The 27676-nt window shown below is 42.4% G+C and overlaps 1 protein-coding gene across 4 annotated transcripts in view; it reads right to left on the minus strand.

The window, feature by feature from the left end:
* The window catches only part of LOC118778864 (calsyntenin-1-like), a 42715-nt gene extending 24045 nt beyond the window's left edge, over positions 1–18670 (minus strand). For all 4 annotated transcript variants that reach the window (XM_036530644.1, XM_036530642.1, XM_036530643.1 and 1 more), the window contains exons 1-2: positions 18395–18670; positions 438–560 (exon numbers count right to left, since the gene is read on the minus strand). In XM_036530644.1, coding sequence (XP_036386537.1) covers positions 438–560; positions 18395–18476 — 205 coding nt within the window. In that variant the 5' untranslated portion in view covers positions 18477–18670. The remainder of the gene's footprint in view (positions 1–437; positions 561–18394) is intronic.
* Positions 18671–27676: the final 9006 nt, after the last annotated feature.

Consider the following 27676-nt stretch of genomic DNA (forward strand, 5'->3'; position numbering starts at 1 on the left):
TCCACAATATTTATATAGCAAGCAAAGCTGTATATGAAAGACAACGGTAATTATTATCTGGAAAGGACTTTTCTGTTTGCTATAACCATCCTTGAATAAACTTACAGAACCATCCGGTTTTCAAAAGCTCAGCACTTGACAACAGGATAGCTAATTTTATTTCCCCATGATTACAAATAATATTACAAAGAATATCCTGTAAAAAACTGCTTTCTAAATCTTATGTAAATATCTTATGCAAAAAAATACCACTTTAATACTTTCTTTTCAAACAAGTTCCCAGACACAAAATGATTTTGAAACCATGGCATGTACCCCAGATTTAACTAGGCTATGGGAAGAGAGAACCAACATCTGTGGTGAGGCAGGGAGTCAATGGAGATGAGAAGGCAATAGGAACATTTCTCATGTGGAAGGTTATAGCACCCCTTTCTTACCTGCATAGCGGAGAGGCGCATCTTTATCCAGTGCTATCAATGGAGGGTCCAGGAGCACTTTGTCATCGTTTTCTGTTACGATGCCGTGATACGTCGTCTCAATCCAAGGTTTATGCTTATTGACTGCAAGAGAAAGGCAGCAACTGGTGAATTGATCAGTTGGATACATGCTAACCAGAGTTTGCCATACCTTAGCACACCATCAGAGTTTAAACAATAGAAAAGCAGCATTTACATGCTAAGATATTGTACTAAATACAGTTACATTTGTTTAATATGACTGTGTGGATTGTAATGCACATACCACTTTAATTTCAACTAAGACAGTGGTTTGCTTCATAAGCCATAGTGTGATTAGCATATTGTTTGTGTGGAGGGGTTAGTTCAGCTGAACGACGCTTTTATTTTAGTTGTGTTTCTTTTTCCTGTGACCGCAGTTGTTTCCATATAATTGCTATCATTACTAAACGCAACACAGATGAAGTCATTCTAATGACGTTACTGCCACATCTGAAAGAACCAACGATATACTGAAGAAATGGTGCTGTGATACAGATGGTTTTGAAAAAACAGAAAAGCCACAACACAATGCCATGCACAACTGTGGCTTTTCAAGACGTTATTATAGAATAACTTATGTATCTTTGGCAGAGAATGAAAAGATCTCTACACATGGGATTGATATCTTCAGAAAATATACAAATATATAATAACAAATGCATAAGGGATATTTTAGACCAGAGGTCCATTCCAGCAGAAGTCTTTCAGTAGACATCAAGTTATAAATTCGACCCTTCCTTTCTAAATACATACCTACAAAAAAGTCCAATAAGTTTCTTTTAAAAGCATCCATAAACATTATCCATGTAAGTAAGTCATTTCTAAATATACGGAGGATAGGTACAGTTTTTGTTTAACATTGAAATCATTGAACATCTTTTCTTGCAGCTGTATATATACCATTTTGTTTTGGGATCACTCAAGTTATATTAACAGACATATGGGTGCATCCTATAAATATGAACAGCATGAACACTTTGGTCTTTTTTCACTGACTGCCACACTGAAATCATGTATGTTGTTAATTTGATTATTTTGCTGGCAATATTTTTCATCACGGGTTTCGAGTCTCCACGGCAGCTCCTTAGAGAAATGCTGAGGATCGTTCTGTTTCCTTGGCGACACTGACGGAGAAGATGGTAACGGAAGAGTGGAAGCCGGAGCCCCAGGGGCCTGCAACGTCGGTCCGTTCTCCATCTGTCCATGGACTGAGATTGTGTTTTTCAGATTCTAAGTGACGCACGTGTCAGTGACGTGGCGGTCACGCGCCCCGCACCCTGCGGTGTTGCGCGTCCTGTCCTGCATCACAGCAAGGCTCCACAACCGGCAGTACCTGCGTCCCAAAATGCTGCCGGCTCAAATCAGTTGTAAAGCATATCTCTGTATGCAGATGAGGAGGTCTCTGGTTTTCATTGTCTGTGCAAGCATTTGACAGTTTAGCACGAGCTCTTCTGTGATTGAGGAGGAAGCGTCTACCTTCTTTTGACAATATGAAAGACCACTGAGAAAACCTGATAAGACAACTTGTTTATAACTGTCATCATTTCAACTTCTTGAACACTAGGTTTCGTCTAATTGAACGGGACTGGATACACTGGATTTTGATGGTTCTACTCAGAACCCCAGTGTATATACACCATTCATGTATTTAAAAATCTGTTGGCAGACTTTTTGCTACGGCAATAATGGCACCATCTGGAATCAACCAGTTAGAGAAAAACAGGTGCAGTACAGAGCAGAGGTGTTCTTATCAACCCTATACATTTATACTAATCACATAACGTCATACATTAAACTAGTATTAACCCTTGTTGCTACCAGACAGAAGCAAAGGTAACGCATGTGAATCAGGAGAAGATGTTACAGTTGCTTAGTAGACACTCTTATCCACAGTGACTTATAAACAGTAGCAGACATTTACTAAGGCAATTCAGGTTAATTAGGTTTCCTTGTTAGGGTGTGACAGCAGTGCCCCACCAAGGAATCAGACCAGTAACCTTTGGGTCACAGGACCTGTCCCTTAGCACTACACGACACTACTGCCTTGAACAGATGATACAGGTCAGGGACAACAGGATGAGAGGAGGAGGAGTAAAAAAAGATAGCAAAAAGGGCAGGAGAGAGGGGAGGGAAGAGGAGCGTAGCAGCTTCTCCCAGGCCCTCTCTGATTAATGCGTCCACGGTTTGTGACCGCGAGGAATGCCTGGGTGTTCTTTATCTCAGGGCCCTGACAATGAGGCCCTGTGTAAGCCGCCCCTCTGAAACGCTAACACAGCTGTTCCCTGTCAGCGGAACAGCCGCACGCTTTCACAGCCGCCCGCTGCAGACTGAGCGGGACTCACCCTGGGGGGGGATTGCTTTTGTCCACCTTCCATTTTCTCGCGGTAATGACAAGCCGCGGCGCTTCCACTCTCAATTCGTTTTTACCCATGCGCTAAAACGCATTTACCGCATTCATGTGGCTGAGCTTGTCCCTGTTTGAAACTGCCTTTGATGCTGTGCGGGCCACCTTTCACTAGTGGCAGCTTTTTTTACTGGATCAACTGGAGCTGCCAAATCACAGCCCTCAAGTTCATCCTAAATGAGGGGACATTCTAGAACAGGGCCCCGGACAGGGCACACAAAGGGTGCTTTTCCACTGTCAGGTACATTGCAGGACACCCACTTGGGTGGCTGTTAGAAACGCAGAGACATTTTTGGATATATCATGCCATACTGTCAAATTCAGCAAGGGATGTCAGTCTGGGCAAGACATTTAGTTGAATGTCTCACTACAGCCAAAAATGCATAAGACGATGATTCAGGTTGACCTTTCAGATATAGAGGGGTATTCTGTTCTTAAAAAGAGGACCTTCTGATGAGACTGCATGCACAAAGCAACATAAAAACACCTGGAGAATGTCAGCTACACAAGAACACAGAGGGTTAAATGACATTCAAAATAACCTTTAAAATAATACACACAAAAAAAATACTACTCTTTAAAAATACAGGAGGTCACGTTTCACACATAGACTCTTTGGTTTAGTATAGATGTGCTGTTCATCTTACTGTGTTGTCAAGACTGCAATTCCATCATTGATTTCTGGCTTGCTTGTCAAACATCATCATAGCGCTATAACCTTTAGGCCGAATAAACATGTACACCACAAACGTGTGCGATAGACATCCAGCTGACGCTAAAATGTTTGTATGTAGCATCAAGCTACCGCTGTTCATTGGGAACAAATCCTCAGATCCACTTAAGGGCAGTCATCATAGGCTGCTGCTACTTTTTCACAAACAATACAACAAGTTAACTGAGGGCAGTCACTCTTGTGCACTGTCTGTAAGTTAGATGCAAAGCTTATAATTCTTGAAAATCTTCTTAATGGTGGCCCTTACATGACCTTAGGCATGAGGGGATGGCTCTGAGTATGCTGCAAGGCCAGACTACTGAGCCATCAGGATAATCAGATCGAGGCTCTGCACGTGAAGACCTTCAGAGGAGTGGCACTGTCAGCCAACAATGGATACGGCCACACTGCTGAAGGGGTTTCGCCTCCACCGTTAATGCGCTTACCTTTCTCTCACAATTCTGATTTAGGGGACGAAATCTGGCATCTTAAACGCAACAGGTCTCACACACAAAAAGGCTCTAGACAGTGCTCTCTGTCATCCACCATAAAAGCCATTGGGGAGAACATCTGGCATGCACCCATAGAGGGACACATGTGACAAAATGTGACAAAAAGGGAGGAAGTTACAAAAACATTCAAACAGAAACATGCACTTGCTCTGATACAATCATCTCCTTTTGTTCCTTGAACAGCTAAGCGAGCAATTTAAAACGTTTCAGGGTTTTAGATGGTTGCTGATGCCTTGGTGGTTACTGCCGCTGACCTGGAAGTCGGCCAAAAGTAAGGGGAGGGTTCTTCTGATAAGATGGCAGCGAGACTTGCGGGAGACGGGGGCGCAGATGCGGTCGATATCACTTCAGAGAGCTGTGCTGTCCTGGTGCAGTTTGACTCTTCGGGAATGGCGCAGAGCCAGATCTTTGCTATGTCACTGGCTTCACGAGAAGCCTCAGCATTGCAGACTGTCTCTCAATGAAACACCGGCCTCAGCCATCTCAACTCCAAGTGCTTTCCATAATCGTATTGCATTGCATACATATTTATTTACATCAGCCTGATACTAAAGCAGTACTCTAGGCTCATCAGTAATTTATACATGCCCAAGCAAGCTTCTCTGATACATTTAACGCCATTCATTAACACAATTTATTTGTTAACAATATTATCCCCCCTTCCCCCCATTATGAAAGACGGGTGAACTTATTTTACTTGATTCAGATCATCAACCATGACAAACAACAGTACAAGGTTTATTTATTTTCTTATTTATTTTAAACAAGGTTTAGTTGTTTCAGTTAGGGCCATCGCATTAAGGCTTTGTTCGGTTCACACATAATTCACCAGTTTATCTCAATCTCCTTTAGCAAGGTGTCAAAGAGATTATTAGTCAGTTTTTTCACATTCAGTTTCACTTGGGCCTCTGGAAATAGCACACTGTGAAGTGTTCTGTGACTGATTGTAAAGGGCACTGCACCAAATAAAAATCAACTGGATGATTGAGTTACTCAGGCCTCTGGGACGTGATTCATTTTTCGGGAAGGTTCTCTCATAACCTCCCCTGACCCGCCTCTGCAGACACATACATCCATATGTAAGGATGTATGAAGGGGTAGTGCTGAATAATGAATATTCATAGGAAAATGCAGATTGGGGTAGGGTTGGGAGTGGTGGAGACACATGTTGGGCGGGCGTTGCCTCCGGATGAACAAAGATTCACGTGGCGGGAAAAACGAACCCCTGCCAGAGGAGAGATGCGGTGTCCAGAACACCGGCTGGTCCCGTCTCGCACCCCCATCCCACACGCATACACACACACACACACACGCACACATGCACATCCCGCCCTCCTTCAACTTCAGCCTCCCACGACAAAGAAAGCAGGTTACATACGCAAGAGCCCCCATGTACCAGTCCGTTTATTTTTAAAATAAATTTTACTAATTAATGACTAATATACCAAATAAATTACTACACAAAATTACTTACTTACTAGTAATCCAAAACAGTGATGAAGGTAACTGCACATTGTTGTTTCCCCCCAAAATGCTTTATTGCATGGTAAAACAATTGCTGGAGTGACATTTTGACCTGTAGTACAGGGTTGTCATCACACACCTGACTACTCCTTTATCAGTGTGTCTCTCTTTCCTAGCACCTGGAAACGAATGGATGTATACACTTTATGTTTCCTGTTGGAACAGACCTTAATTCGGGCAACAATTCACAAACACAGTCTTTGGACCGTTCTCAGCCATGAACTCACTGAACTGGACCGCTGCAAAGGGGAGTCTTAAACATTTGCATGAAGTTGTTAGACGGACTACATCTGCAGACTCCCCAATACACAAGAACAGCACGACAGCATTGCAGAGCATCGTTTGTTGGATACACACGTGTTGACTTCACAGAACCTTTACGAGGTGTCACAGAAAATGGGTGTGAAGAGAAGATGCTCTGCACCCCATGGGTCCCCCCCCCCCGGCGACGTGCGATACCGTAACGGGTCGGCTCCTGTTCCATTCACAAGGTCACGGGCCGGACAGAGCACTTCAACAAAAGCACGGGGGGCGTCTGGCATATGCCGCCGTGACAGCACGAGGCAGACCGGGGATTTACGGCTGCGGCATTGTTCCGGGGCGACGGAGAGGCCGGGGCTCTGAGGCGCTTTCACCGGCAGTGATGTATGGCACACAAGGGAATGCGCGGCCCTCCCCACACGGCGTTCCACCATAAGCTCTGGTTACCCACAGCAATTTGGCCCCTCACTTACCACATATGGTTTTTATTCTCTTCACAGGGAAGGCTGAGAACTTTTAAGCCTTGTGTATAAAAGTCCTTTTTCTACTTAAAGATCTATAACTGAAGGGATAACCACACTGGGTGGCTGTGGGGAGCGGTGGTCATGCAACTGGAATTGCCACCAGGGGGTCGCAGGTTTTGATTCCTTGGAGGTGCGCTGTACCCCTAAATACGGCACTTCTCCTGAATCTTCCATATAGACGTATGTTGTGAAGTAACAATTTTTTTTCCCACTACATCTAAAAACACGCAGACAAGCCATCTCAGACTATGTCCTGTTTTCCATTGAGATTTCTTGTACAGGCCTATTTATTTAACCCTTAGTTAATCAGGGAGAATTGAGAATTAATTAATTGAGAATTCATTTCTTATTTACTGGGATGTCAAGGTGTAGGGAATGCAAGCCACTACATGGCCAGAAGGGGCAACTATGTATGTAAGTGTTGAGAGCCGGTCTGGGAAGTTAACACCCACAGTCTTTAGAAAAGCGCCATAGGATCTACAATGGACATTATGAGTCAGGCCCTCAGCTGTACTTTTCATCCAAAAAAATTTCACAAAAAAACCCCCAAACAATTAATACTGTAAAGCTAAGACCTGATTTCACAGGAGAGATCTGTGTGTCTGTAATTTGTCATACTCTGTCGTCATTGAAGGATGCAGGACATGCACAGGGAACTGTCCTGAAACATCGCAAGCCATTGTTTTCTGGAATGTTTACATTTGCAGTGGAATGCAGGAATTTAATCGAGCCCTCCGTGCCTGTTAGCACAAGGCCGCTTCATTGCTAAAATGCACATAAATTCAAATTTCCACACAGCAAGACAAAGCAGCTTAGTGTACAAAGAGCAGACTCCATCTACAGCTTAGTGTTTTCAGTCTGTATTTATGTGCTAAAGCGATCACAAGCGGTTTTTAAGGAATGAGCAACAACAACGTGATTTTAAACTAAAATATGCTTCAATTTAGAGAGACAGAGAAGCCATGCAATGTATTCAGGGCATTGTATATTGTTTTGAGAGCCCTCATTAGGTGACATATCCACAAATGGATTTCACCTTGAGCGGTGTTATTGTTCTAAAATAAAATGAACAGTGTTTCAATATGAGCATCCACTACAGTGATGGTAATAAGCAACATGCATTATTGCAGAGCAATTTCACAGTGAAGTTCAATATTCACAGTCAAGTTCAATATTCACCTTTAAATACTGACATCAGCAAAACAACAGGCACTTTCTCATAGCGCAGTTACAGTAGCAAAACACTGTAAAACAAGACTGTGCGTGAATAATTGTGGCAGCCTTCCCAAGCTAACGCACAGCTGGGTCAGCCACAGGGTCATCTACAAGAAGAAATGGATTCGGAGCTCTAATCTGCCGAAGCAGCACGGTAATCCATGAAGCATTTCAGCAGTCCGCACCATGGGTCAGCCCCCACCAGTGTCAAGTGCACTCAGATCATTTGAATGGATGCTGTTTCCGGATAGACAGCCACGCAAAAAAAAAAAAAAAAAAAAAACAATATCATGGGGAGGAGGCAGTAGGAGGGTCTGGAGGGTTACTCTAGACCAGAAACAGGCCGCTTCTCTGGCAATACATTCACAGGAGTAGCACACAAAGTCAGACTCATGGCCCCCCACAGAGACATGGAGAACCCTGCAACCATGGCTCCAATTCAGATGAGCATCTTCATGCTTATGCCAAACATTGTCCTTCGCACAACAACCACCATTACTGCTTTTAACCATTGTAATGTTAACAATATTATTCCCATTGCAACTACTGCTGGTCCTACCACGATCACCATCATGTTTACAAATACAATTAGTCATGTTTCTATAAGTGTTTCTTAAAAAACAGTATGTAGAATCTAAAAAGTTTCAGTAAATTGCTTACTTAATGATTAATATCTATCATGAGTGTTTCTCCCCTTTTTCAGTACTGTTCCCCTTCAAAGGGCAAATCTTTAAAGCTTTAAAGTAACATACCTAAACTCAAACAATGACATCATTCCAACCTTGTCCCCAGCTGTGCGATCTCCCTGCTACCCGGTTCGTGCCTGTGCTCTGCCTGGCCTGGGGCGGCTTTAAGTGGATTGGTGAATGATTAATTTCCGGTCACCACGGTGCGCTCCCAGGCGCGATTTAGCAACACCCGCGGTGTGAACTGGAACAGTCCCTGCCAATTAACACTCCTGTCACCTCACAGCTGACGCGAAGAGTGAAGTGCTGGCTGATGCTCATCAATGTGGGTCAACGGGATTCGCTGCAGCGACACACTACTGGGTACTGATATCCAATGGAATAGAGACTGTTTATAAGCACACCAGTCAGAAAACGCCCTAGGCCTCAAAAGACCTAAGGCCTCAGACACAAACATAGGAACACAGCCTTCATATCTTGACTATGGATCCATGTTTTCCATGTTTGGAGGACAACACTTGTTTCATTCAATATTAATTCAATATTGAACAATACATAAAGCTGATGTTTCCACAATGAATGTGAAGAGCACGACACAATGTGCTCTGCTTGGTTTTTAAATATCCAAATGACAGAGCAGGCAATGTACCTTTGTTTCACTGTTTATTGTAAAAGAAATGGGAATGGCATTCTCTGATGCTAAGACTGGAGAAGGTCATTTGACAGTTTCAGTTACCTAGCTGCAGACATAAAGGATACCTTTATGTTAATCCACAGTGACAGACACACAGGTAGCAGATTCAGAAAAGCACAAAATGTTCCCATGTTCCCAATGTACTAACCTCACTATCGCTGGATCTTTAGTATAGAGGTTGCATGTCACTGCAGGGTTTGCTAGCTGAATGACATTTCAGTGAAATTCAGTTATGCAGAACACATACCCAGAGCTGCTCCTGAAGCTAGTGTTGGAGAGTGAGGGTCTATGAACCAGCCTAACCAGGCTGAATCAGGCTGAACTAACCTGAATGACTCACCGACTTGAAACAATCCTACCGTTGTGCTGTGGAGTGCTTTGATCGGTTAAAACAAGTAAGTGATTCACATTATGTGATAGCTCCACTCATCGTGGGGTTCATAAGGTCCCATTCTCCAATCACTAACTGGCACCACAACTTCAGGGGAATAAAAGGAAGTAATCTATAGCTCCTTATGTTTTGCTGCCAGGCACTTACCTGCTTCTGCTTGCATGTGTGTATCTACTGTCTGCCCTGCAGTGTTAACACAGTCTTCAGCAGATAAGATATCACAGGCCCGTATTCACATCGAACAAACAGGGAGCAGAGCTAACAGGCCGCGGGCCTGGCAACGGCACCAGCTGTGCCCAGAGCCATTCACGCTCTCCTGACTGGTGGGTTAAAGATGCAGAGCCATGTCATTCGAGGGACATGAAAAGAGGCTATTGATGTTGAAATTCAAGAGCTCAGAGCCAGACATCAGTGAAAAGACCTAACGGTAAGATAAAAAAGACCAAAACACAGCTGGGTGAGGGGGGGACACTACATGTGTATTCTCTAAGACACCACACACACACACACACACACACACACACACACACACACACCAAAGCACTCCAAAGCACCATCCTCATTACAGCACGTCTGGTAAGCAGAACTGGCCTCAGTACACAGTCACCCGTTCCCCACACGTCCACCCCCACAAGCCACATCACTCAGCTCAAAGGGGAAAGGGATCCAACAGCAGCCGGACTGCTTCCAACTTTGGCACTTTGTAGAGAGAGGAACATTTTTGATGACTATTATCATTTTTATTTTCTTAGCAGACATCTCCAAGGACGCATACAGAGCCCACATGTCTTCCATTTACGGTACAGAGCTGGATATTTACCTAAACAATTGGAGTTGAGTATCTCCCTCAGGTTCATAACAGGAGTGCGCAGACCGAACCAGAAGCCTTATAAGCCCTGCCTGTCCTTACCACCATGCCACACTGACGCTCATGGAAGGGGGGGGTGTCAAGATGGCGTTAAATCACTTTTTTTTTAAAAAAATGTCCTTCACCACTTCCATCTGCTGCAAGCCACGGTTTGATGTTCGCATGTGCCAAAGAACTGGAAGACATGAGAGTGAGTGTTGCTCTGATTTCTAGCTGCAGATGTGAAAACAGCAGCTGCCTGGTACTGTGAACCAGCGGGATCACAGAGCTCTCTACTGTATGCAGGCTGACTATGTGGTGACAGGAATCCCAGCTCAGTGGCTCCCAAAGCTTTTCAACTGGAGATCCAACAGATGAGAGATGATAAAAACAATAACACAGATTGCATGCATGAATGGATGAATGGAGATAAACAGACAGACAGATAGATAATTTGTTTTGTAAAAGCTAACTACAGTAAAGTCCCACTGTTCTTGTAAAGAATCTACCACATATTCACATTTAACCTTTCTTTACCTAGAAAGGCTGGTTGAGGGCCCATTCTCATTTGCATTGATTAAACAAACTGCAATCAACAGATCAATAAGTCCTAAAAATCATGATTCAACCATACTGGTGATAGGGGGACAAGTGAAATAAAGCGATACTCCCAGAACTGGGGCACAGCTGCCTCCATCCTTCTCCAGAAGACAGAAAACGGAACGCCTGTAAACATTCCGCAGCCGAGCTCCCCACCGCATTCTTTAGCATCCGGGGTCCTCACATGCCAGGGTCGGGCCCTTTCATTGCCCGTGCTCCGGTTAGTCACAGTGGCCGCTTTGTAAAAAACGCTCACTCCACCCCTCTGCCCCGGGTTCACCACAGAACGGACCCTTTGTCTCTCACAAAGTTTCAATCCTATGAATAAATGGGGTAAAGAATCAAGAGTTCATAACATAATTAAGAAAAAAAAGACAGCAGGCATATAAAAGGACACTAATTTTATATGAAAAACCACACAGAAAATACAGATCACACCATACAGCATACTTTGTTGCAAAGATGTTATTTCCAGCAGGTTCTTTCTGAAGGACATTTATTGCTCTGTGAAGCAGCACAATGAAATGGTGACATTTTGGGTGGGAAAGCATGTAGCTTACACCTTTCCAGAGTCAAAATAGAGTGATTTAAACTATACAGCCAGCAGCCGCTTATCTATTATATTGCCTACCTTTTTAATGACCATTATGATACCACTGAAAACGTGAACAAACAGATGCAGAGTTTTTACATATACAATATACTGTAGATTTGTATTATTTAAGGTTTAAAGCAACAAACATAACAAAACAAAAACACCTTCTGCCCAGAGTCATCATGAAATGAAATAGCTTTCAACATATTTTAAATGTTCCAATTAAACAGCAACAGACATGTTAATTTATGCTATCTGGTACACGTAACGAAAATTGTGTCACAAGGTGGTCAAGATTCCAGACTAAACTGGCTCATGTAATTTGATGCTAGGTGCGAAGTACTCCCACTCCATCAGTGTTACCAATGAGGGACACATTTATTTATGTAAGGGAGCAGAGATGCCCGATTTGGTCTGTAATACTCCTTTCCCCCCGTCCCATGGACTCTGTTTATCATCTGCACAATAGTGCCCACATTAAATCTGAGAATTCAAAGTTTAAGGAGGATCCACATATTTTCTGTATTATCATGTGCCATACAGTGGATCATAGATGGAGAAGAGGAAATAGCCATTATGATGCATTTTTTTCTGACAGTCTGCTACTTAAGATGATTCACATGCGTTATTTTAGCTAAACATTTCAGAAAACATTAAACGTTTGTTCTGAACATAAGCAATTACTGTACAACATATTTTTATTCCTACACACAGGCAATTGAATGTTCTGTCTCAATTATCCCCTCAGTATGCAGCTGGAACTCAGCAGGGGATTATGGGAAATACTGTAATATCTCTGCTCACAGGTAGTAAAGTAAGGGATGTTTGTTTCTGTGAAAAAATCAAGTGCTGTGCAAGAAACTGAATGTCTTCCAGCTATTTAGGGGAGAAGAAAGTCATAAAAGATGTCTGAGATTTTTTGGAAGGATCAGCAAACGACTTCAGGCAAGTGGCTTTATAAGAGATGCTGAACAGTGCAGAACAAAAATAACTAATGAAATGAAAGTCTCAGTACATAAACTGGTGATGTTCGTTTAGAAATCTGACAGCTCCAATGATGTAAAATCAGTTCAGGACAAACATCATCTGACCCATAGTGCTATTCTGACTGAACAGCATTTTTCCACTCTGGTATCTGTCTAGGGTGACATTCAGGTAATATACATAAAACGCTAAATGTTACAAGACCAATGCCTCATCCGGAATTCACACCTGCAACCTTCTCCGAGTGCACTACACCGCTGACCCAACGTTCTCTTAACTTTTGAATTTTGTGCCTTTCTTTGTGCACTCAGAAGTGTAACCTCGTCATTTTTGTTTAACGTGCATGCATATATAATGTCAGTACAGCCATGTGTTTGCCTGCTGCCTGGTTCAATCGGCATGCATTGAAACTTCACTGCTGCTGAGGATGCATGTTTCCTTACAGCCATATCTTCGCACTGTTATCTTGAAAACAGGAGCAGGGGCAGTCACTCCATGCACCTCCCCTTCTTGACATTTTAGATGAATGCTCCAATCAGGAGGCGAGAGAGCAAACCTCCAAAAGAACAATTTAGACATAAAACACGTGTCACCATTCACTTGTTTACAAAACCACCCAACTGATCAGACATACCTATCAACAGTGCAGCATGTCATCTCATTTTAAAGTTGGGTCAAAGATGGGTCAAAATGATTCAGTATTCTTTTTTAACCATTCAAAACACTGTGAGATACCGCCGCTGTTTTGCTGGTAAATTTTAAGCACTGCAATAACAATTAGTAGTCATATTTTCAAATGGAAAATGTTCAGAGTGATAACATCACTAACATCTGAGGGTTCACAGCACCTTTAAACATTAGAGGGGAAAACTTGTTTCATTGTCACAACAATGACACAGCGTGCTTGTGACAGAGTGCCGTCACCACGGTTGAGTATGTGCTCTGACTGCCATACCAACGAGCCTGGCTCTTTGGCGGCGCAGTCAAAGTCGCATGGTTGGTACCCTGTAGACCCGGGTTCAAGGCCAGGTGGGGTGACTACTCTCGCCCTTTGCTACAAATGGTGTCTGAAGTGGGATGGCTTGCCGCGAGGCCATCGGAGGCGTGCCCGGTGTGTGAGCCGTATGAGCGGACCCCCAGGTTCAGTTAACCCTGGTGTATGAGGGACCCCAGAGATGGGTGAAGCATGGTGTGATGGACCCCAGAGATGGGTGGGGCACCCTGGGATGGGAGAAGTATGGCAAGAGAATGCGTGAGGGACGCCATGGTATGTGAAGCGCATGGGTGTGCTCCCTGAAGGGGAGGGCAGTGTGACAGAGTGCTGTCACCACGGTTGAGTATGTGCTCTGACTGCCATACCAATGAGCCTGGCTCTTTGGTGTTGCGGTCAAAGTCGCATGGTTGGTACCCCGTAGACCCAGGTTCAAGGCTGGGTGGGATGACTGCTCTCGCCCTTCGCTACAGTGCTTTTGCATGTCTTGTGGGAAACCCATGGGGACAAGCCACAAAGCTAGCAGCTAGTTCAGCAGCTAGCTACTAATGTCCATACCAATTGTGTTTGTACTGTAACCATGTTCTCTAAACTACTGTTATCTACATTGGTCTATTAGCCTCTACCAAATTCTGAAGGCAAGCGTTTAAAATCTTTTTCATTTTTTTCATTAAAGTTCACTTTGTGGAAAATATCCATACAAACATCTGTGCATCTGCTTTCACTGCTTTTGTTCATTTCAGTTTGGGTTTCAAATAACAGCTGGGTAATGGGATCTGACAGCCAAATGGCCACGGGAGATGTGGCTCTGTATCACCACTGCAAGAAGCAGAAATGGTGAGAAATAAATGAGATGATGAATGTAATTTGTTAACCAAAAAAGAAAATGCACATTTTTACTTGGAGGGTGCTTTTCATTTTCATGAGAGGCAGCATTTTTAGAGCCCTCCATGTGAGTCAAGAGAGAATGGTGCAAAATCTGCAAAATGGCTTTGCAAATATACAGTATATGGCATTGCTTTAACACTCTGACTTTGAACAGATGAGCCCTGCGTTCAGATGGAAGCTCCCAGGAGAGGGTGAAGAGCTGCTTGTGTACCCTGTAACGACCGCTCCTGTGAAAACTTCATTTATCACACCTTCTACCCAGCATTCCAATGGAGAAGGTAATTAAGCCAAAGATATTCAGCTCCAGTTAGTCAGCTCCTGCCTGCTAGGAATTTATAGTGCCGTCTGTGTAACTGTGATAGCTATGGATGTTCTGTTTTATACCATGTCCCTTTAAGAATGTTTATAACGAACAAGCAAATCAGAACGCTTTGCCAATGACAGAAACAGAACTTTCAGTTCGGAACACAAGGAGTAGATTCACTGTTCCATACATAGAACATACGTGGGTACACTTTAAGGACTGTAAAAACAGGAGTGCTGCTATGCAAAAGAATCATAAAGAAAAAACACAGAACGAAATGCAATGGTCCAGAACTCAAGCATTTTTAAATGTGTTTCTTTCAACCCCTTATCCTTTTTTCTTGTCACGTGCACAGAGCACAATAAATTATGAACACAGCAAAGCTCACTTAAAACTGCCATCTGGAACTGACAAACTGAATAATGCAAAGCCTGTACTAACTCTGTCTGTGGATTCCCAGGACCACATGCCCAGGCATAGCCTTCTTCAGCTATTAGTCTGGGGCAATGGACAGAATAAATGCCCCTCAGAATACATCCATGTGAATCTCACACGTGCCCTGCATGCTACACCAGCCACAGTTTCTGATCACAGTCCCACCGATCCATCACACTGAGGGAACAGCTCATTTGGCTGTACATTTTCGTGCTACGTCTTATCTGAAGAAGACCGCGGGAGAACTGCAAACACGATTGTGACATTTTGACTTTTTTTTTCATTACTCCGGGAAAGGATATAGTGTGCCACGGAGAAAAATATTAACCCTTCACATTCTAACTGCACACAGAGATCCTTCTGTGCTGTCAGCGTTATCTTATATCAGCAGCTTGTTTAATTAAATCTGAAGGAATTAGAAAAATGACACTAAATATGACATATGAAATCAAAACAGCTTAGGTTTATTCCTGGATTCCCATAGGCTGGTGTTCCTAAATCCATGTACACAGCTAGATTTTAGCTAAGCTTTAAGGTTAAGATCTTGTACTTTGCCAAGGAGAACAACAGCTGTGTCATTGTGACAAGGTAATTTAACCTTGAGAAAAGTGCAGACATCACAAGCCGTACTAAGGTGTGCAATATTCTACACACTCTCACTGTGTGTGTGTGTGTGTGTGTTTTCATAATTTTCTGAAATGTATATTAGAGGCAATTAGGCTGACTTTAGGAAGACAAATGATGTAAGTGTCTTTGTTGTGGAGTCAGCAAACAAGGTGTTAAAATTAAAAGTAACTTTGGATTGTATCTGGTATTGCATGTATTTGTTTTCCTGATAACAATGGGAAATTTAACAGCTATGCTGGAAAACCACATTTGTTCAGCCGACACTGCCAAGAACCCCAAAATGCTGGACCAATGCCCTTAGATATGAGCATAAGCAATGAGTATTACTAGGGGAAGAAGGGTAAGCCATCAAATATAATAATATGTTACATGTATTATGTCCTGAGAACAGCACAGTGACAGACCCCGGGGTTAACCATACCTTGTAATGGATCGCAACGCGTATTTAAAATTCGATGCATTAACCATTTGAAACCATGCACTGTTACGGGTGTGTAGTTGAAGAATCCTCCCCATACTCCCTTCTATCACACCTTGCAAAGCCAAGGGAGAATGAGGAATAGCGAAGGGAACAATTGATCAAACAGGCTATCATTCTGTAGTCATTTCAAAATTTTAAGTAGCCATGCTACAATCCATTAGCCATCGTGGAATTTTCCGTGTTATTTCTAGCCTCTTTATCACATATATACACGTTGCTGTTCAGGAGATTGTGCGTACATCATCAACAACAATATGGCCACTAAAATTAATGAACAGCCCATCTAGAAGATTCGAATTAATTAAAAGAGCAAATATGGACCTTGGACAGAAATTTGGTATATTTTTGTATAAATTTGCATTTCTACTGCGCAAACATTCTATCGTCATTTAAATGCGATAAAATGACACAAAAAGCGCGCAGGACACGGCAAATGGTGAAAACGTTCTTTATAACTGACAACACATTCGCTGCTGCCAGACAAGGTAGCGCATGCTTCGAAACAAACATGACTGGATACGCCCGGGTTCAACTAATCTGTCCTATAGAATTTAACAATACCAGTCACATAAATGATATTAAGGAACAGAAAACACCTACACATGTATTTTTTGGTTTCTCACTATCCGTCTTCACATTGTAGCAAACAAAAAAGTCTTTCAACCAAGTGCAGATTGCAGATTCTTTTCCATTAATTATACAACGCACCGTTATTCCCACAAACGCAGTTAGGTACAGTATCGCAGCCGAACGTTTTATGTCCGTGCGAGTAATGTCATGACGAATTCGAGTAAATTTGTACAGGTATATGTTGCATCTATCCCTTGAACTCGAAATGACAAAGGTGTCTAATCCGTATTCATCAATGAAATTTATAAAGTAGCTAATTATGAATTTGCTCCCACCGCCCATGGATATGTCGTACAAATTTATGTTTTCACCTATATTGTTTTGTTCTTTATCATTTTCAGTCTAAAACAAATGAGCTAGCTTTCAGACCAAGAGCTCAAACTTGCTTTCTGGCTTGCTACAGCGTTCCAATGCTGAGGTAAAGCCATTGATCTGTAGGCAATAATGCAAACTAGGGAAAACGGGGGAAGCTCAGACGGTTTGATAAATTTCCTAAATCCAAGCAGCGTTCGGTCAATTAACCTCGAAAATCCAGCGTGTACTTTTAAAAGTAGCCACTGTCAATATGAGAGGTACAAATTTTGGGCAGGTCGTTTACTGTAACACCAACTTTGTACAGGCATAACAAGATGCGCACATCGTATTTTGTAAAGATGTCATGAGACCAATACGCATTCTGGAGAACTGTTTCATAAGTTACATTTGCTTTAACTCACAGTTTGGGCGTATTCAGTTGTAAATCCCACTTTGCATGGGTGACGGTGAGTGGATCTGCAATGCGTACCTTAGCTTCATGTGTCCAAAACATCGACAGCGAGTAGGATGCGAACCGCACAGCAACAGTGATCTAAAATAACCTGCATGAAGTTCAACTGGACTGAGTTCTACATCCCGCAGCAAACTTACAGTACATATGAAAACATGTCTGCGATGCAGGTAGTCTCCGTAAATGTTTCCCGAGCTCGCGCCCTGATGCCCTGACGTTCCCTTAGATCGCTAATAAAGTACGCAGCCAACGAAGTGACAGGTGCACAGAGGCATCTCACACCATTTGCGATGTCTAACGGCGTGACACAGGCCTTTCGAGCGAGTTTTCAGAGACACTATGTAAATTTCCCAGCGACTGTCTGCTCTGAATACTACATTTTATGGAAAAGAGATAATAATGGAACACAATCTGCCCATTTATGTACCTAGCGCAGGGCCATTTACAGATACGCTTCATCACTGGAACAAGACTACATTTCTCGCTATTACTTATATCGAGCAAAATAAATCTCACACAGGCGTAGTAGACAACATAAAAGACATTAAACCATGATACAATGCCATTCGCTTCGCAGCAGTGTAGCATGAAGCTGGCAAGAAAGCTAAATATTTTCTCTGAGGACGGATGAGCTGCCACAGCATCCCTAAATAAATCGCTGCCACCACAAAGGTAAATATGGTTGAACATTTTATAAAGCCAGCTTGATACTTTGGGACAAAACTACAAAATCTGACAATCTAAGGACTATATTTCGGTGGGTATTAGCTATTCGGAGAAAAAACTATAAAGAGAAAATTTAAATCTCAGACGCTTTATGACATACCTTTAGCTGCTTGTACCACGCATAATAGTCCGAGGACCAGCCCTAATATAGATGCGGGAGGTTTATATCTTCCACGATGCATGTCGCCTTTCAAAAGAAAATCACAACAAAAACAGGGACGTCGTTGTTAATTCTGATCGCTGCTGATGCGTTCCTGGGTCGCACGGTTCAAAACAATCCAGGCGCATACGGTCGGTCTGTAAGATGGCCGCCACCGCCGCTTCGCTATCCCCTTCAATCCGCTCTAGCAGTTTTGCAGCTGTATCTCCGACGGGAGCGATGGCTGTGACGTCAAAGCTGTTATTGTGGGAGTGTTTGCAGCCCGGTGCTTCTCCGTACTCCAGAGGAGAGCGCCAGAGATGCAAGCATGCCGATAGCCGTGGGAAGGGTGAGGGATGCACGTCCTGCGTGTGGTAGAGGCGACATTGTCCGGTGCTAATTCTCAAATGAGTTCAGCAGGAATAAATGAAGAAAACGTTTGTTTTGTGTCATTCTCAGTGAAATCAACACAATGGCAATACTGTATTGGTGGTCCCAGATTTTTTCTTAAGCACTACCAGGTAGGCCTACATTTATCCTGCGAGGCACAATGTCACATATGAGAATTTATTTATTTATTTTGGGTTGTTGAAGGTCCTTGGACTTATCATTTGCCAAGAGCAGTGGAGGTCATTAAAGTGTATGCGGTGCTATATTCAGGCATATATGCTTAACATGCATTCTTTCTGTGCCTTTGAAAACACCTGCTTTCCATCCCACTGCACTGGTGCCATTGTGTGATAACCACCTTTTTACTGTTTAAGGGGCCACACTGGCCCTCAAACCTCAAAGGCCAGATATTACAAGAATACCAGTCCAGCTTTAGGTATGTCAGACATCTATCTGGGTGTCATGCATAAAAAAGGCTTTATGACACTGCATTTAATGATATTACATGTTTTTGAGATTTGCTGTCATATATACATTTTGTTATATTATTTGATAGACTTTTTATGGGTTTACAAGTATATTCACTTGGATAGTTCCTTAGTCACAAAATGAAGACGTACTGATGGGGGAGGGAGGATTCTGGCCCCAAATCCCCTTGAAGTCCCATTTGAAAGCGAAATTATTTTGTGATGGTAAGGAAATAGAGGGCCAATGCCCTTATATTTTGTAGATATAGGCAACGTATAGGCATTTAACCAAATCTGCCCTTACATCACATTTGCTTAGATAACGCTCTTATCCAAGGCAACTTACATGTTATCCACTTATTTACTGAGGCAGTCTAGGTTAACTTGGGGATCAAACCTGCTCCTTACCCATAGCAACAAAATGCTGCACATGTGCACCTGTAGCTTGGCATGCTTCCATTCACCTTCAGAATATCTGAGAATGACAAAGAGTATGCCAATATATCTTGAATCCATGCCTGGTAGGTATTAGTCTGGCCAAAGCATGCTGGGCGGAGGAGGGCATGATCCTTGTGCATACTGCTACAGACGGTCATACTCAGCTCTTAAAAAACAGTGTTGAACCCCCAAGAGTCAGGCAAAGTGGGAACATGACCTCAAATATCCAGGTGGCCTTACCTTAGAACCACATTGAAGCCCAGTGTGCTGCAATGAATACATGGGTAGAATGGGTTGACTGTAAACCAGAAAATACTGTCACATGTTATTAAATCTCCCTTGTTTTAATGCACTCTGGCTGCACAGTCTTTTATTGCAGACCATGGCCTACTATACAGGCTGAAGCCTACAGGGTTACAGTGCTTCTGAAAATATCAGGATATGCCCTGTGCAAGTACTGCGTAAATGGTAATGTTGTCTTTATCAAATAAAATTTTTGACAAGACTGTCAACTGCATTTCCTCATTAGCAATGGGATAGGGGTTTAGTGTGATTATAAAGGGTGATCAGAACAAGAGAGCTTCCTTATATCTCCTGATCTTCCAAAAAGTGATCATCATGAGCATTTGTTACATACTATAGACACTATACTGTAAACCGTTTACATGCCTTTTGATTAGTGAGGATCACTATTCACATATAAATCAAATAAATGTCTAAACCTCAGAAATTAAATGGAGCTACATACCACAAAAAACAAAACAACATTTTAAGAAGATGGCTGTTTTTCTCCTCATTCTGACCCTGGAACAGCAGTGGCTGGATTTTCTTTAATCCCCCAACTGTAGAGACAGCTGACTCATAACAATGAATATCTTCTAAAGAGCCACAACACTAATACCCACAGGACCCAACCTCCCCCTTTCCCCCTCAAAATGTCATTAAACTAAATGTTCCTTGGTGCAACAGGGTTCAGACTTGCCAGAGAGTGAAGTTATATTAATCACAGCTTTGCAGAATAAATAAATAAATAACACAGAACCTCACTAGTAATTAAGAGGTGAAATCAACACGTTTTTTCTTGCATCCGTTTTTCGGATTTAATTCAGACATCTGTTGTATGCTCTAGATTGGCTGTTATTGCTCCTACCTCCACACTCACACAGACACATACATACATTCACGCACATACATTGACAAAAACACAACACGCAGGCCTGCACATACTCTTTCTCTCTTTAGAACTCATACAAACACACACAAACACATGATAAATGGCATGACTAAGACTGCATTTGTATTGTCAAAGAATTTATAACAAGACAGACAATACATTTATGCATAACCAACACACACACTGAATCCACCAAAAAGAGCATCAAAAGGCAAACTAACAATTGTGTCACAATAACAGTTAGGAAGAAACCTAATGTCTATTCCCTATGATACAATCATGTGTAACAGAGGCAAAATGGGGTGGGTGAGGTGTTGGGGGGGGGGGGGGGGGGGTGCTCCGTTTGCGAAACTACAATAAACTGATGGGTCTATAAAACAAAGCCGTCTTTGGCCGGCAACAGAAGCTGAGGACAATGCACATTTGTTTCTCGCTGGCGGGAAATAAACTCTCGCTGGGAAAATGTCCACCTCCCTTCCACATGCCCGTCCTCTCCACCGAATAAAGGAGGAACAGAGAGCTTATTATGGGGGCACTGAAGGACAGAGGGAGACGAAGGTCCCATTGGGTGAAAACATGTACGACCAGTATGGGGACTGGCCAAAACACCACAAAGTTTATCGTCTTTGTGCTCAAACTAAATGGATATTTCAGGTTATTGAGTTTTGTTCTGATGTGTTTCAGGACTGGATTCCTGATTACAGTGACACTAGTGTTTTTTCAAGCAGTGAGTTGCAAGGAATAGCTTACCAGGAATCAGCATGGAAGCAGTGATCCTTAGATGGTTGAAGACCAGGCTTGAATTAGTGTTGGATACACTCTAATGGTTGAATGGGTTATTGTGATGATTACTTTTCTTATGGAAGTTCTAGAAACATTGCAGTGGGGTTTTTTCTACTGTTCTCAGAACACTTTAGGAACATGATGCTGCTGGATCCATTTTAGAGAGCCATCAACCCGACTAGGCTGGGAGTCTCCAAGTGCACCTAGGAGCCATTCTTTAAAAAAAAACAACAACATTTTACTCTTTTCATTTGAAACTGGATCTTGAAGTTGATTTCAAAGATATCTAGAAAAAAAATCAACAAAGAAAAAAAACAATACCGACTGACCGACTGAGTATTTTCTCAGATGGACAGCTGGATAGCCCTTGCATGCTGATCTTCATGTTCTTCATGATCTTCAAGGTCCCCCCAAACTGCAAAGGGGGGGGATCTTGCAGTTACTCATGAAGAGTCTACATGTGAGTTTAGCGACCTCAACAACAACTCAAATGGGTACAGTCACCAGGACAGACAGTGAGCAGAGTCAGGAACTGGATTTACATCTAGACAGACATTTAGCTAATAAGTATAATATGTATCGGCCAAAACCAACAGTCTGCGCAGTGGTTTTCAGAGGTGTATCTTGTAGGGTCTAAAGTCTCCCCGCAGAATACTAGTTTGCCTCAGAATCCCATGGGTTTCATATTAGTCCTTATATTTGCATTCTGAGCACAAACAGATGAGGGTACATATGAAAGATCCTGTACAGTCTAAACACCATGACATCTGACATTCATACAGATACAGATATCTTTAAGGCACCAGAAGATCCAAGTCTTCTAAGAACCGTGGTATCATGAGTGAGTAGCTCTGTTGATGTAAGGTTATTAGTACAGTGTCAGTCAATTGTCATGCATGAGATATTATGAGAGATTTTCTCCTTTTGAGCCACAAGTGATTTGAGGTAGTGATGGTTGTATGTTAAAAGTACAACATAACTCTTTGTTGAGAGTGACTCGTGTTCAGTGACTCGAGACAATTTAAGCACATTTCCCATGTAAGAATGGTTTACTAGGGTGATGAATCCCTCTGACAACATGAAAGATGAAAGAAAATGTTTGACTTGAATCGCAGCATTTTGAGTGGGATAGTAAGGGATACATAGTCTATGTCATGTATTCTCAACAAATGGGCCAAATGAGTTGATATGATCACATACCATTTTTTTTTTGCTGTTTGTAGATGGACTCAAATACAAGTGATGTAGCAAATGAGTTTTGGATGGATTTGCACAAACAATGCAACTTGATAATAAACACATAAAACATTAAGCTACAAACTGTCCAATGACAGCAAGACAGTTCAGTAATGAATATGGTGCTGTCTACCAACAGCCTTTGAGTTATATGGTAGAGTGAGCAAAAGTCATGTCTCATTAGTGCAAATTTAGGGGCCAGACTTCGACTTCTTTGATGCTCAGAGTTGAAAAACCCTACTTTCTTCTGATTTTTTCCTCAGCATTTCCTCTGGGTTTCAAAATTCATTAGAGACTGCAGTTGTTGTTCTCACACATCAGTAAACAAGCAATCAATTCAGGAAAGATTCTTCATAATTATTTCACTGCAATTTCAACAGGACTTTTTAAAGTTATTCATTTGTATTGGGGTTTGGAAAAATGCGTCCAACAATTGATTCAGACACACAATCCTCAGAGGCAGCTGTTTGTTTGCGGGAGGCCAAAAACCAGTCCCAGGAAAGGAGACAGAGAAATAATTGGATTATCTGAATCCGAGACGGTAAAGGTCCCCTGTATTTTCCCATCTCCCGCCCTACTCCCCACCCCCTACCCCCCAACCCCATCCCCAAGGCCACCTCCAGCTTACCATACCACTATGCTTGGGCTGTGTTTTCACCAAAACTCTTTGGGAGGAAGCAGAGGGGATTTGGGGCTGGGCTTATCAAGCTATGGGATGAGCGCTGGCCAGAGCTCAAGCCAGATCGATCTTGTTTCCTTTTTTCATTTCCCAGCCTTTCAGCTCACCGGCTCACCGCAGGTGTATTTCGCCGGCTCTGTCTGCAGCCTCTTTTCTCCCTTAATTGCCTCTGTATTGGCTGTCCTGGAAAAGTCTCAGGCCAGTCGGACACAGAAGGAGAGAGTCGGGCCCCTGTTGCTCGCTGACCACCGCACACAGCATCACAGAGCAGCACGCAGACCCCTTGCCACCCAGCTGCTGGCTTTCAAGCAAGCAAGACGTCTCGCCAGGAACCAGGCCAGCATCAAAGTAGCCAGTTGGGATCAGACGGGGAAGAAAGGCCTGTCTAGCGTGTCAAAGCCTCTTGTGATCATGAAAGGCAGCCTTGCGTGGGCCTGCCGCTGCCCCTGTTGGTTTCAGGAAAACGAAACCCCGCTCTTGCCCACAACGCGTGCCCATGGCGATCACAGATCGATCAAACGCAGTTTTGAGAAAATAGATGTAGCCGGCCCCTGCACCCATTCAGATGAGACGTCTAACAACCGGCTTGCTGTGTACCAGTGTGAAGTCCTAATTGCCTCATGGAATATCAATAAGATGAGAGTGGGGAATCAGTCAGAGTGCTATTTGTGTCTCGTTCGGTGGTGTCTGAGCCCGAAGGTTTGCAATTACCTTCCGTTATAAGGGTATAATGTAATTGCGATCTGAAGAGGGACCAGAGAAAAATAATTACAATATTGACTGTTATGGTTTTTGTTCTTCACCATTCCGAGGTACTCTCGCCTTTGAAGTGTTTTTTTTTAAATTTCCTAAAAAAAATCTATTCACAGTTCAGATTCTCATAATTCATGAAGCTGTAATGTGGCCACAGCACTGAAGCACTTGAAGAGGATAGAGACGGAAGGAAGACGCAGATTGGCAATTATGAAAGAGGGAAAAAACCTTTTCCCTGGTAGTGGTCAGTAATTTTATAATTTACTTTTTAGATTTTCCTGAGTCAAAAAGGAGAGGTTATACATGTATAATAATAATAATGTTGAATATGGTGATACCCACCAATGTGCTTGGCCAGTAAATATATTTTGATAAATGAAGCAAAGAGTGTTTTCATTTCATTTGTGGTTTGTTTGCACATTTTCTGCATAAAAGCCATAAAACATAATAAAACATTCAGTTGCCCATACAGCTTTTTTACTTGACAGTTCACTCTTAATATTAAATTCCTCTGCCAGTACTGTCCCTTAAGATTTTCACCTGGTCTCGTTTCCCTGAATTACTCCTTGTACATCTAACCAAAAACAGAAGCAATCAATAAACAACAGCAGCTCCGTAGCCCAAGCGAAACACACTGCAACCATCTGGTGATCAGCCAATCAGGGCATCTTCTCTGGAGACATATCCACCTGTACAAGAACACCAAATTAATAAAATCCTTCAGTGAACTGGGAAATTTCCTCACCCTTATGCCACTGGGAGAGGAAATCTCATGCCCCACCCTCAAGGAATACGATAGATTTCATCAGTGAGTGTTTGATCCTAATACAAGATCTATAATCTTTGCCATGCAGGAATGATGCATTTAAAAAATATTGCTTCTCTATGCATTGTGGTTATGCTTTTTGTCACAAGAAATATCACATTTATGTAAGTGTTCTTGCCAGACAGAGAAATTTCATGTCTTCATTTTACATTTCAATTTTATGTTACCTGCAATACTGTTTTTTTATTTGAACTTGAGTATGCATATGTGAATATCACATTGCTTTTTCATTGACAAAAGTGCTACTTGATATGCTGGTTGAATACAAAATTACTTTTAAAGATGCTGGTCTGTTGAAACAATCTGAACACAACCTTTTCCTAAAAACATCTTTAAAAATATATTACAATTATTGTTTAACAAATAAACTGACTAAGAAATGAAACACGTGGCTCTATTTCTGAACACGTTTAATACATTTTAGATTGTCCCTTCAAATTTATGTCCCCTCCATTAAATGTTGATGCATGTGTTTCAAACGAATTTTGCCATTTTTCTTGATAAAAAAGTGTGAGTTTTTTGTAGGTATAAGTGAAATGGCTGCCTGTGAACACCCCAGACGGTGAGCAAAAGCATGCTGAAGACCAGCCTCCACCATACAGATGGCATGAAGGCGTCATTGTTTTGATGAGTCGGGCAAATTAGCACCTTCCTGTGTTTCTCCTTCTCGGTTCCCATGAGGCCTTGACACCCAGAAAGGTTAAACTACCTCAGCAACTCATGTCACTCAAGTGCATCACAGTCAGTTTAAACTGACAGATAAATCACAGTGATGCCAAAAGCATTGAGTCAGTTTTTCTAATTGCTATGATTTATTTCCTTGGAAACATACTGTATGTGCATAAAGTGAGATATGTTCTTTGCACAGTGCTCAGTGTATCTGTAATTAGCAGTTGAAGAAATGTAACAAATTCAACAAAAGCCACAAGCATTTGAACACGCCAAGCAAACACTTCCTTTGGGCTCTGCTTCCTTATATAAGCGCCTAAGGGACCATCTGAATTAATGTCTTACTTGTTGTGTTTTCAAAGTGATGCTGGCTTGTGTTTCTGTTGGAGGATATTTGGTGTTCCTTTTTTTGATGTGTTGCTATGGGATTTGCTCATCGGGTTTCATTGGCCCAGCATACATTGGCCCATGCATAGTGTAGAGTTTTGACGGTGAGCACATGGAGAGCATATATATCTTAACTAAACTGACCTGTTGTCATGATTTTTGATATTGCAAAATGCCCTGATCTCAGCTTTCACCTTGTTAAACCGTTGCTGCTGGAGGTGTGCATTACCACACTGATTCTCACTCCTACTCCTGGGGGCCCCCTGCTCCGCACGTTTTCCATCTTTCTGAACTCATCAGTGGCACTTTTGACTAGCTGAGCACACCTGATTTAATCAAGAGCATGCACACTAATTTCAATCGGGTGTGTTTGGAGCAAGGATAGATAGAAGATATGCAGGACAGTGGGCCTCCAGGAGTAGGACTGAGAAACATTGCATTACCAGATGCCCCTCTGGCTGGTTTATGATGAAGCCTGGTGGTCCTGACTGGGTGGGTCAACAGCACACGGGTCAAGGCTGAGCCTTTTAAGGGAAAGGAATACCACAATCACATTGCAAAGCTGAAGCTACAGTAAGACCCATGGATTAACTCATCTACACATTTTCTTAGAGGGGGCTTGAAACTATTACTTTCTTCATCAAAGTCAGATACTGGAGCCGAGTTATTTCCTTTACAGGAGTTTGAAGATTGTTCTTTCGATGAGGGACTTTTATGGTGCAGTGGAACAGATTGAATGCTCGCACTCATTCATTATCTAGACACTTGGTAGTGACTATGGTAACCCTGTTAAGTTCACAGTCTTCTGATTTATAGGTGCACTAACGTATAGATTTCTTAGCTTTCTGCTGAAATTAGAAGATGACAGCGACTATCAAAGGTGTTAAAACACATTGCTGAGCCGCATAAACATTTTATACTCTTACTGCTGTATATCATGCTTATTGTCAATGGAATTTATTAAAGTTACAGCAGTTTAGAAGCTCTGAACATAAATGACTGTTGCAAGGCTGAAACATAACACATAAATCACTTTCAAAGCTGCTGCCCTGACGACAATAAAATGGACACAGTAACATTACATGTTACATGCTTTCACATCCAAAGGATGGAACTGACCAGTTGACGCTTACCTATTTTAGAAAACACCAAAACACTGTTGCTTGGCAATGTCAAGACCTCTTCCCCGAGGAGTCAACAGAAGGCAAAGTTGCTCTGGGTATTTTCCATGCTCACAACAGATTTCAGATCAGCTTGCCCATTCTGAGTTCTAACCAGAAAATGTTTAGTGTGATATTTTCAGTCTGATCCAGGATCAGTTGCTAAGGGCATGCATTATGACACTCAGATTCAGGTCGCAAGCTGTTTGGGAAGTGAAGGGGCTAAGCACCATCGACGACAGACTCTGCACACGCAGAGAGGCCTCCACAACATTCCCGTC

The sequence above is a fragment of the Megalops cyprinoides genome, chromosome 6 (assembly GCF_013368585.1).
Source record: "Megalops cyprinoides isolate fMegCyp1 chromosome 6, fMegCyp1.pri, whole genome shotgun sequence".
Lineage (NCBI taxonomy): Eukaryota > Metazoa > Chordata > Actinopteri > Elopiformes > Megalopidae > Megalops > Megalops cyprinoides.